The 12,987-nt window shown below is 41.4% G+C and overlaps 1 protein-coding gene across 2 annotated transcripts in view; it reads right to left on the bottom strand.

Moving 5' to 3' along the window:
• LOC112230894 (noelin) overlaps positions 1–12,987 on the bottom strand; it is a 51,463-nt gene that overhangs the window by 24,481 nt on the left and 13,995 nt on the right. Inside the window, exon 1 of one of the 2 annotated variants that reach the window (XM_024397257.2) lies at positions 2,955–3,535. The exons of the other annotated variant lie outside the window; for it this stretch is intronic. Within the exon in view, the coding sequence (XP_024253025.1) occupies positions 2,955–3,104 (150 nt within the window). The 5' untranslated portion in view covers positions 3,105–3,535. Of the gene's footprint in view, positions 1–2,954; positions 3,536–12,987 lie in introns of those variants that run through there. 2 annotated transcript variants of the gene reach the window in all.

Raw genomic sequence — 12,987 nt, 5'->3', positions numbered from 1 at the left:
TAAGAAACCCACCTTACTGAAGCGCATATTATTCCCATCCCTCTCTAATGGTCTCTTCCTACTCACAGAAATCCTCTCAGGATCCCCCACGCTGTACCCATCTTCCTCTACCACTCTCTTCACTGCTTCGGTATACAATACTGTCTGTACTACTCTGACCCGGGCAACCTCAACCTGCCTATTGTCTCACTGGAGACCCGGTCTCCAGCCCCATGGGCACCGCCACAGCTAACACACAACTTTCTCCACCGATACGACGCATTCCTTCGTCTCGTGCCCTCCTGCACACTTGTTACATCTCCCTCCTACACACTGCTGCAACATGACCATAAGCTTGGGTCATAATAGACCACAGTATTTTCAGAACAAAACCTCTCACAGAATAACTAACACATCCTAACTTTGCAGGACAGATGACAACATCATCATCGCCACCACCGATTCACCACACTCTCCACCAAGTTTTTGACTGACTGACTCAACCCTTGTAATTCCTTGACAATACAACATAATTTATTAACTGGAATGGCATTCCCTCTCACGGTTGGCCAAAAATAACTACAGCATTTTTTTGGAGTGCAGATAGCTTAGAAATTAGTCATCACAAAACCTTTCAGCCAAAGACTGGCTCCATATGTAAATGTATCTACAGTTCTGGTGGCACGAACATAGGAAATAGCCAATACATATCTGCATTGTTCATCTGAAAGCGTTCCATTCCATTCAGTCTCTCTCTCTCTCCATTACATATCTGCAGGACTAATCTGAAATCGTAGCACTTTCATTACTACTGTACATAAAAGCCAACAGTGTCCTGATCCTGAATCCACACACTCATTCCACAATCCATCGTTTAACTGTACATCATGACCAGGGTGCAAGAGAAGCCTATTCCAATAGTGAATATTAACCTGAGTCAAATGTCCGGTGGCCATAGTACTGCTGAGAGTGAATGGATAGTGCATGGATGCAGTTTGTCATCCCTACCTTAGAGCCCTAAAGGGAACCAAAAAGGTCACCAACAATTAACTTAAAAGTGTGGTAAATAAATGTGAATGTTTTAAAGGCAACTGGCAACCTTTCCATATTCACTTCACAGAGGCATTGACTGAATATAATGAAAATGGTAGATGGTCAACTACACACAAGAAAATAATGGTTCTAAATAACACCAGATAGGGGTCATTTGGCTTGTAACCATAGCGGGAACCCTTTTTTGAAGGTTCAATAAAGAACCATGCTAATTAGGTTCTTAATGGAACCTGTTTGGTGATATAAAGAACATTTCTCAACATGAAAGGTCATTTTATAGATTATTTCGAAAACAATCCGTTTTCTTTCTATTCTGGTCAGCCATATTATATTTTTAGAATTCCATAGGTGTTATTACTGTGTTAATCGACAAGTTGAGCCGAGTGAGCTACCGCTGGAACAGATGGGGGTCCCTGAAGAAAGAATTGATTAACAAGACCATACATGAGTCTTTCACAAAGCACTTCGAACAACTAAACGCAGATACTGACCTAACACAACACATGAGACAAACTGGAATGACACTCTGACTCACGGTTACACAACAATATTCTAAGCCTGTCCTACATTTTAATTATCACTAAATGAGTAAAGAACCCTTTTGTGAACTGTAAGGAACCATTGAAGAGCTCAAATGGTTATTTTAGTCATTATATACTTTTTATTTTATATTTTTATACATATAATTAAGCATTATGATTATGGCTCTAGACTACAAGAAAAAGCTATTTCAGGTGATTGAAAAATGTCAAATTCTCCAATTTCACCCCCAGCCGTCCTCATGTACTTTGTACCCCCTAGATTTTGTGTGTGCATGGTTTAGAGGAAGTTTTAAAAAAAAATCAATAATCCCACAGGAGAACAGCTCAAAGTCAGAGTGCAAACACGGATGTTATTACCAGAGCCGTGTATTATCTAAACACATGTCTCTAGTTATTGCTATGTAATAACGCAACATTTTGTCTGTCATGGAATAAGCGAAAATGACGATGTAATATTGTAATATGTCGGCACTTCATTACAGTGCAGCCTTTATATCGGACCAGATAGTACTGTTTTGTGGTTTAATTATTGAAATGGTTTTTGTTCTAATCAAATAGCTTTTTGACAAAAAACGTAAACCATTATCAAGGAGTGCGTTTTATTAATTATTTCTTACTCAACCTCATTGCGTAAAATCACATATACATTTTTTTTCTACAGGTTTCAACATTTATTTCACGAAGAATTAGCCTATTAATGTTTAATAAATAATTACATTTTCTTCGATTAACCAAAAGGTCAGATTGTGCTTGACAAAGATACAAAGACAAGAAGCCTTCTGTCCCGAGTAATAACAGGACCCAATTATGTATCGGGTGCGCTTTTCATTCGATGATCAGAGAATCAGAGACCCCACTGAGGGTGCCTGAAATCCGGTGGATAAATATGAACCCAGCTGCTTTCACTGTAGAGGTCTGGCCGCGAAATTTCATTTTCACTCAATTTTCACCTTGCAGCGTTTTATCAATGACAGCACCCAAGTCCATTACCGCTCTCAGTTTCCACCGGGCGCCCTTGTTCTCCTCCACCTCAGCGCGCTACCCCCGCCTCACCTCGAAAATACAGTAACCTACAACTAGTCTCTCTCTCTCTCTCGAGTGATGTCAAACTGAGAAAGACGATATCAACCATGCCTCTGCAATTCCATTTGCTTTAAGATCTGAGAGCCAACCAAGCGCTGGAAACAGACAGCACAACATAAAAATACACTAGTGTCCCTGTCAAGCAAAAAACAAAAAGAGCTCAAAGAGAAGGGCTTTTATACGTTTAATAATTAATGAACCAATGAGAGCGAATAAAAATTAAATAAGTAACAGTTGGGTAAATAATACGCAGCCAAAATGAAGCCGCGAAAAACGAAAAGTTGTGGTAACACTTACTCCGGTGCTCCTGTCCGGGTAGCCTGCCCTCTCCGCGGTGATCTTGGTGGTGTTGAGCCCCACCAGCGAGGGCAGCGTCTGCGACATCCAGTTAGTGATCATCGCCATGGTGCTCAGCACCACACCGATCTTCAACAACGGTACCGACATCTCTTCACTCTGTGTTTAACCCAAATTAGCTGCATTCTATTTCAGCACAATCCGGTGAGAAACGAGCAAGGCAAGCCATATTGCCCGGTGAAGCCACAGCCTGCTGGTGTAACACCCGTAGCCCCGTTTCGGTCGGCCGTTTCTTGGACATCACTGGTGAATGGCGGAATGGTTCGGAGCTGGAAAAAAAACTCGGGGCAGGTATGGATCACGTTAACGAGAATAAACCCTCGATGACCAATCGGACAGACCCGAAAGTCGCGAGAAAGTGAGATTGAGGAGTGGGTTAGAGATGGAGAAATCTGGATGGACAGGCCTCTCTCTCTTTCAATTCAATTGACAGGGCTTTCTCTCTCTGTGCTGTCCCGCGCTCTGGTGGCTTTCCCGTTCTCCCTTCCTCTTTCGTTCACGCCCTCAGTCCGCCTCCTGCCTCGCGCACTCTTGGATATAAATGCGAGTGACTACACACAGGCTGTTCCAAAAGGAGAAGGAGGTGCCTGCAGATATATATATATATACACACACAAAACAATGGATCTGTATACTGCCAGATAGGGGTTATTTGGCTTGTAACCGTAGCGGAAACCTTTTGGTGCAATATAGAACCATTTTTTCAATATTCTACACGGAACATTCACGGTGCTATAAAGACCCATTCAAATGTTTTCTATATAGCACCAACAAAAGGGTTCCACTATGGTTGCAACTCTTTTTGGGGCTATATAGCAGCCTTTATTACGGTTCTTTATTTAACTTTGTGGAGAATGGTTCCATAAAGAATCTTTCTCACTTTGAACGATTCTTTCTAGATCATTTTGAAGAACCGACGTTTTTTATTTTGTATTCTTGTCAGCCATATCGTATTGCTAACATTCCTTATGTGTTATTATTGTGTTAATTGACAAGGTGAATATGAAGTGAACTACCTCTGGAACAACTGCGGATCCCTGAGAACAATTGCGACAACGTTCTCAATTAATACAAAAAACACCGTTACCGGCCACAGTTACATATAATGCCACAATGTAACAGATTACAAAACTGGAATGACACTCTCACTCACGGTTGCACAAAAATAACAATGCGCATACCATGACCCAACATATTCTGATGAGCCGTTTCACTATGTTTTAATTTTCCCTAAAAGAGCAAAAAACCCTTTTGTGAACAGTAATGAACCATTGAAGAGCTCGAAGGGTTCTTTAAATCATTGTGGTTCCACATAGAACCATCACATTTCCAAAAGTACCCTTGGGGAAACCACTTTATTTCATTTGTAATCTCGGATTTTGTAATCTCGGATTAGTCGCCGTTATTGTCCTCAATCGCGCCCCCAGAGGAAATAGGGGAAAGAGCAGTTCCCGGTAAAATTCCCCACCTGTCTGCACGCAAAATGCTGAGCGCTTCTATTGCCAGAAAAAAGAAAAGTGAACTCGAAAAAATACGATGTCAAATCATGAAGTAGGTGCTCTTCAAGTAGGAAAGTTGAAGCTCTAGAAAGAAGCCCAAGTTACCGAGTTGGAATTCCGAGTTGGATGACGTTCAAATCGATTTCTCTCAGTCTGGGATCATTTGTTTCTGAGTTCCCAGTTGTTTTGAGCGCATTTATGTCGGAAATCCCAGTTGTTTTGAACGCGGCAATTATCCCGGGCCGCAGCAGGTGACGTTTCTCACTCCCACACCCCCCATGGACCCCGAGATGTTAAAGGTACGAATAATTATTCAAATTGACCTTAATATAATGAACAACCTCATGCAATTAAAGTCCATTATGATGTGATTTAAATACTCCACCAGTTCAGCATTTGATCAGAAGTTGTTGTGGGCATATTAAGGTGAGATAGGCAAATAAGGGCTGTACATATGCCTAATAGGGCACACAATAAGGATAACAAGCATGTATTATCCAATAATGAAAAAAAAGTGCATTAAAACACATCAACGATTTTAACACAAAACCAAGCTCAAAAGTCCCCAAAGTGCACAACTATCATTATCAACACTGCCTTTACAGTAAAACTAATGATGTTGAAGACTCTGGCACCATCTTGTAGCTGCTTTTGGTGTTGCTGGTACTTCAAACTGTCTTTTAAAGGGACAGTAGTCATAAGGCAACACTGTTCTTCATTAAATAGCCGTGAAATATCACATACATGTCACAACCCAATTTAAATGTGTAAATGAATCACCCAACGGTTAGCGACTCATTTTGTATTGGAAGGTGTGCCTAATTTGCATCACCAAAAAGGATTTCTGAAGGTGTTGCAGGCAAAAGAACAAGCACGGCAGAGGTCGGGAACCCTGTTCCTGGGGTGCCGCAGGTACTGCAGGATTTTGTTCCAACTAGGCACCACACCTGACCAACTGAGCTAATTGATCAGTTCAGTGATTGCCTAAAGTCAACACACCTGGTCTTCCAGGTCGTTTAAACAAAGAACATGAAGTGCCTGCGGCACTACAGGACCAGCGTTGCCTACCCCTGACATACTTGTTCAGGTGAATTGATTCTCACTCACTCTCTATCTTTCTCATTATTTGAATCAGCTCTGTAGTGGTAGGGCAAAAACCAGGGTTTTGGAAACCCTGCCATAGGCCATATATATAGTATCAACCTTGTCAGAGTAGTAGAAGTACTGACTTAGGATCAGTTTTGACTTCAAGCTCACAATGAATAAGATTACAAGGGGGACTTGATCATAAATCAGCACTCCTACTCTGAGAAGCGAGATTTGGTTTGGGACCCCTTCACCTCACGGGTAAAGCATTCCCCCTCTTGATTGCGAAGAGAACAAATTGTGTTTTAAAGTTAACTTCCTACAATTCTACACATTTTGCCATGGGGCATAGAGAAAATGTTGCAGTTTTAAGGCACATTTTCTGCAACATTTTGCCACAGGGCGGAAAGAAAATCTTTCCGTTTTAAAACACATTTTGTGCAATTCTACTCATTGTGCCATGGGGCTGAACAGAACATTTTCTTGTTTTAAACCTAATTTCCTGCAATTCTACAAATTTTGCCACGCGGTAGAGATATATTTTTGCAGTTGTACAACTAATTTCATGCAATTCTACACATTTTACCATGACTTATCCCATGTTCATATGATACCTGAGTGAGAGTGACTAACCAAATCAGTGAGGGCCCCCTGTAGGTCAGGGCCCCTAGGCACATGCCCTATGTGCCTGGTCAGTAATTTGGACATGATTACTACAAGGTGTATAGATGGCTATCAATGTTTGCTGACATGGGCTAATTGAGTGACTGTCAGTGACTGACATTACATGAGAAAAACTGCTGGTACACTACCAAATTTCGATTATCGTCCGGGGCCCTAAAGCAACCGCTTATGCTGCTCATGCCCAGGGCCAGCCCTACATACGGCCCCTGAACCACAGCCATATCCACAGCAGCAGGATGACACGCCAGTACTCTAGGCACCATACCTGTCCCCTTCTTTTATCCTATTACCTCTCTCCCATTACCATGTGACTATTTTGGAACCTCACTTTAATAATTCTGTTAATATTACTCAATAAATAATTTCATTACAGCGTTTTGGTTCATGTGACCGGAATGGTGTCACACTTTTCCCCCCATCCCTAGTAAACACAGCTGATTCAAGTAATTGCATTCTAAACTGAAGATCATGATTAGTTCATTATTGGATTCAGGTATGCTAGCTGGGTCTGGGGCAAAAGTGTGACACCAATCAGCACCCCGAGGACTGGAGTGGCCCAACCCTGAAGTAAAAGAATCAAAGTAGTGCTCAACCTATAGGTTTAGCTGTAATACTGCAAGATATTACCACAAGACCCAAGATATACAGTGTTAAATGAGCTATTGATGTCCTCTCAGTAATGCAGTATGGTGATATAAATAAGACTCAGTCTCACATTCTCTCTCACCTTCAGTCTCTCCTTCCTTTTCCCTTTTCCTCTCTCCCCCCTCCTACTATGTATCTGTCTCTCCATTCCCCCCTCTCTCTTTGACCTTTCTCAGTGCACAGTACACAGCAGTTGTGACTCTACAGGACAGTGTGAGGTATCAGAGGGGGTCAGCTCACCTCTGTGTGTGCCCTCTCCTACCCTGCCCAACCCATCCAAGTCCTGTCCTGTCCTGCCATGACCTCCCCTCCCCTCTCCTGCCCAGCTCAGCCCACCCCATCCCAGGGCCATCTCATCTCTGCCAGTCAGTTTGCATAGCAGTACTAAGCATTAATAATCTGCTTTAACTGGGTTGGTTTCCCCAACACAAATTCAACCTAGTCCTTGAGCATGTTTTTTAGTCAATGACTAGGCTTAATCTGTGTATGGGAAACCGTTCCTATGACTATGCCCTGGACAGATCAGCTAAACCACTGGAACAGATCAGTCAGTGGAGGACTAGCTCAGGCATGTCACGCTAGGCTGGCTTGACTGACCGATTCACAGAGAGTGGCAGAGAGGAAATTAAGGAGTAAAAGGAACATTACAGTAAGTATAATGCAGAAAGCCTGAGGTTCACACATCCCCAATTATGTCTCTCATTTAGTCAGACTAGAATGTCATCCTGTTAAAGATAGGGCTGACTACTGCCCCATTTGGAGGAATTGCGTGCCCATAGTAAACAGAAAAAAAATCTGTCAAAAATTGCTAATATATGCATATAATTATTATTGAATAGAAAACACTCTAAAGCTTCTAAAACCGTTCAAATTATGTCTCTATGTAAAGCAGAACTCTCAGGGCAGCCATTCTCCCAAACTCTCTCTTGGCAACAGAAAAGTTGGGACAACTTTGACGTCATCGCCCCCACCCTTCCCAACCAGCTACAGATCTGGGAACAGTTCCTATCTCTTCAGCGCGATGTCCCCTTTCAGTGGGGCCTGCCATTGTGAGAATCTCGCGCTCCCTCGAGTTTTGGCGGGCTGAAACCTCCGGGTCACGCGAAAATACATGCACTTTCATGCGCACGTCGGGTCCGGAGCTCTCTTTGTTCCAAGATTCACCAAACGATGTAGGTTTGTCTGTTCACGCTAAGGATTGTTTTGTATGTTTAGAACATGCTAAAGCTCGATTCTGCACTTAGTTTGACCAGTTTAGTAGACATATAATATGTAATTTTGAAGTTTTGATGCGCATCCACTAGAATTTTGCCTGCATTTCGACCGGAATTTGTCATGTTTGATAACCTAAAGACACAGACTTGAAAACCAAACGCAGTTTTTGGTAAGTATAACTCCTTCCACGTCTTCTGATCGAAGAACATCAAAGGTAAGGGAATATTTATGTGTTAATTATGGGTTTCTGTGGACTCCGAGATAGAGGAGACATAATGCAAATTTCTGAGCGCTGTCTCATATTATAGCCTAGTGAACGAATTCTGTAACGTTAAAAATAAATGTAACACAGCGGTTGCATTAAGAAGAAGTGTATCTTTCTAACTATATGTAGAACATGTATATTTAGTCAAAGTTTATGATGTGTATTGCTTGTTATCTGACGTTAGCTCCGGCAGATATCATCATTTCTCCGGACATTTGAGTAGCATTTTTTGAACATGGCGTCATTGTAAACAGAGATTTATGGATATAAATTGCATATTATTGAAAAAAACAAATGAACTGTGTAACATGTCCTATTACTGTCATCTGATGAAGATTTTCAAAAGGTTAGTGAATTATTTTTCTTTTAATCCTGCGGTTGTTGATTGCATATTTTGTTCAACGTGGCTAATTCAAATTAGCTGTGTCTTTGGTGGTGGTTTGACATAAATATGTGCTATGTTTTCGCTGTAAAACATTTTAGAAATCTGACTTGCTGGCTAGATGAACAAGGTGTTTATCTTTCATTTGAGCTATTGGACTTGTTAATGTGTGGAGGTTAAATATTTCTAAGAATATTTTTGCCTTCCATGCGCCACGTCCCAGTTAACGTCGGAAGGGATCGTTCCCAAATGGGAACCCTAACCCGTCAACGGCTATATTCTCCCATGTTATATGGTTACTATGACCATATGGCATATATAACTACTGCAGCTACTACTACATACACAACTCTGAATGTACAGTATGACATATGATCATCAATGATCTCTCCCATTGAGTCGGATGGAGCTGTGCCAATTAAAATGGACAACTTCTTTCACTCACACTGAATTATGAATAAATCAAATCCAAGATGTCAATCACATAATGAAATGCAGCTGCAGAGACTCCATCTTTCTCTCTATATTTCTCACTCTCCCAAGAACTGAATTGATGATAGTGTAAACCTTGCATACAACCCCCCCACTCTCTCTCTCGCTCTCTCACTCGCTCTCTCGCTATCTCTTGGATCCCTACATTTCTAGCTGGGTGAGAGATGTAGCCGAAGCTGAACAGCACACGGGACATAAATGTTTGGAATTTTGTCTCTACAAATGAATGTCTTGTCTGCATGAGTGTGTTTGTGGATATGTGTACATTTTTGCTGAGGATTTATGTATGTGTTTAGTGAATGCATTTGAATGTGCTTCAGCGTGTAAATTAGCTGGAAAGATGTGTCAACATCATGTAATTGTCTCTGGCCCCCTCCCAGTTAGGGGGAGTGATGAGCTCTACAACAGATTCTCACAACTCAATCACTGGTTGAAAACTGTTTTCTGCCCCTCCCAAAAGATAGAATTTGTAGACAATAGGCCCTCTTTCTGGGATTCACCCTCAAACAGGACTACGCCTGGCCTGCTGACGAGTGACGGACTCCCTCCTAACTGGAGGGGTGCTCTCATCGTATCTATCAACATAGACAGGGCTATAACTCCTCTAGCTAAACAATGCGATACGGTGCAGGCCAGGCAGCAGGCTGTTAGCCAGCCTGACAGCTTAGTGGAGTCTCCAACTAGCACAGTCGGTGTAGTCAGCTCAGCTATCCACATTGAGACCGTGTCTGTGCCTCAATCTAGGTTGGGCAAAACTATACATGGTGGTGTTTGCCTTTAGTAATCTCACTGAAATAAAGACCTCTGCCATTCCTGTCATTATTGAAAGAGATTGTGATATCTCACATCTCAAAATAGGGCTACTTAATGTTAGATCCCTCATTTCCAAGGCAGTCATAGTCAATTAACGAATCACTGATCATAACCTTGATGTGATTGGCCTGACTGAAACATGGCTCCAGCCTGATTAATTTACTGTGTTAAATGAGGCCTCTCCTTCTGGTTAGACTTGTGACCATATCCCCTGCGCATCCCGCAAAGATGTACCAACAAAAAAAAAGACTGTTTTTATCTTTTAAGCTTCTAGTCATGGAATCTATGCAGCTTACTCAAACACTTTTCATAGCAACTGTTTACAGGCCTCGTGGGCCATGTACAGCGTTCCTCACCGAGTATCTTGAATTCCTATCAGACCTTGTAGTCATGGCAGATAATATTCACATTTTTGGTGACTTCAATATTCATATGGAAAAGTTCACAGACCCACTCCAAAAGGCTTTCGGAACCATCATACACTCAGTGGGTTTTGTCCAACATGTCTCCGGACCTACAGTAACAGCCAAAAGTTTGGACACACCTACCCATTCCAGAGTTTTTCAAAAATGTTACTATTTTGTACATTGTAAAATAATAGTGAAGACATCAAATCTAGGAAATAACACATGGAATCAAGTAGTAACCCAAAAAGTGTTTAACAAATCCAAAAAATATTTTATATTTGAGATTCTTCAAAGCAGCAACCCTTTGCCTTGATGACAGCTTTACACACGCTTCGCATTCTCTTAACCAGCTTCATGAGGTAGTTACCTGGAATAAATATCAATTAACAGGTGTGCCTTGTTAAAAGTTAATTTGTGGAATGTCTTTCCTTCTTAATGTGTTTGAGACAATCAGTTGTGTTGTGACAAGGTAGGGATAGTATATAGAAGATAGCCCTATTTGGTAAAAGACCAAGTCCATAGTATGGCAAGAACATCTCAAATAAGCAAAGAGAAACAACAGCCCATCACTACTTTAAGACATGAAGGTCTATCAATCTGGAAAATTTCAAGAACTTTCAAGAAGTTTCTTCAAGTGCAGTCGCAAAAACCATTAAGCGCTATGATGAAACTGGTTCTCATGAGGACCGACACAGGAAAGGATGACCCAGAGTTAACTCTGCTGCAGAGGATAAGTTCATTAGAGTTAACTGCACCTCAGATTGCAGTCCAAATAAATGATTCACAGAGTTCAAGTAACAGTCACATCTCAACATCAGCTGTTCAGACGAGACTGCGTGAATCAGGCCTTCATGATTGAATTGCTGCAAAAAAAATACCACTAAAGGACAACAATAATAAGAAGAGACTGACTTGGGCCAAGAAACACAAGGAATGGACATTAGACCGGTGGAAATATGTCCACACGTCTGATGAGTCCAAATTTGAGATTTTTGGTTCCAACTGTCGTGTCTTTGTGAGACGAAGAGTATGTGAACGGATGATCTCTGCATGTGTGGTTCCCACCAGGAAGTGTGATGGTGTGGGGGTGCATTGCTAGTGAAACTGTCAGTGATTTATTTAGAATCCAAGGCACACTTAACCAGCATGGCTACAATAGCATTCTGCAGCGATACGCCATCCCATATGGTTTGTGCTTAGTGGTACTACTATTTGTTTTTCAACAGGACAATGACCCAAAACAGACCTCCGGGGTGTGTAAGGGCTATTTGAACAAGATGCAGAGCGATGGAGTGCTGAATCAGATGACCTGGCCTCCACAATCACCCAACCTCAACCCAATTGAGATCGTTAGGGATGAGTTGGACAGCAGAGTGAAGGAAATGCAGCCAACAAGTAATCAGCATATGTGGGAACTCCATCAAGACGGTTGGAAAACCTTAATTTGTCTAGACGGACAAGTTTTTGCCTGGTTTAGATCTTATCTGTCGGAAAGATATCAGTTTGTCTCTGTGGATAGTTTGTCCTCTGACAAATCAATTGTACGTTTTGGTGTTCCTCAAGGTTCCGTTTTAGGACCACTATTGTTTTCAATATATATTCTACCTCTTTGTGACGTAATTCGGAAAACACAATGTCAACATTCACTGCTATGCAATGAAACGTGGTAAAGCCCCAAAATTGCCTACTCTTGAAGCCTGTGTTTCAGACGTAAGGAAGTAGATGGCGGTAAATGTTTTACTTTTAAACTCGGACAAAACAGAGTTGCCAGAGTTTCTAGGTCCCAAGAAACAAACAGATCTGCTGTTGGATCTGACAATTAATCTTAATGGTCCCAAATTAAACTGTGAAGGACCTCAGTGTTATTCTGGACCCTGATCTTTCTTCTGACAAACATATCAAGAATATATCAAAGGGCAGTTTTTTTCCATATTCAAAACATTGCAAAAATCATGCAGAAAAGCTAATACTGGCTTCTATCACTTTCAGATTAGACTACTGCAATACTCTACTCTCCGGCTACCTGGATAAAACACAAAATAAACTTCAGTTAGTGATAAACACGGATGCTAGAATCTTGACTTGAACCCAAAAATGTGACCAAATTACCTTGAAATACATCCACAGTTACACCTCCAATTGACTCAAATGATGTCAATTAGCCTATCAGAAGCTTCTAAAGCCATGACATTAAGCTGTTTAAAGGCACAGTCAACTTAGTGTATGTAAACTTCTGACCCTCTGGAATTGTGATACAGTCAATTATAAGTTAAATAATCTGTCTGTAAACAATTGTTGGAAAAATGACTTGTGTCATGCACAAAGTCGATGTCTTAACCGACTTGCCAAAACTATAGCTTGTTAACAAGACATTTGTGGAGTGGTTCAAAAACCAGTTTTAATGACTCCAACCTAAGTGTATGTAAACTTCTGACTTGAACTGTACCTACACGTATGCTATGATCACAAGATGCAGGCCTCCTTA

The sequence above is a fragment of the Oncorhynchus tshawytscha genome, linkage group LG33 (genome assembly GCF_018296145.1).
Source record: "Oncorhynchus tshawytscha isolate Ot180627B linkage group LG33, Otsh_v2.0, whole genome shotgun sequence".
NCBI classification, from domain to species: Eukaryota; Metazoa; Chordata; class Actinopteri; order Salmoniformes; family Salmonidae; genus Oncorhynchus; species Oncorhynchus tshawytscha.
The sequence above is the reverse complement of the archived record's forward strand: the minus strand, read 5'-3'. Positions and strand labels throughout refer to the sequence as shown.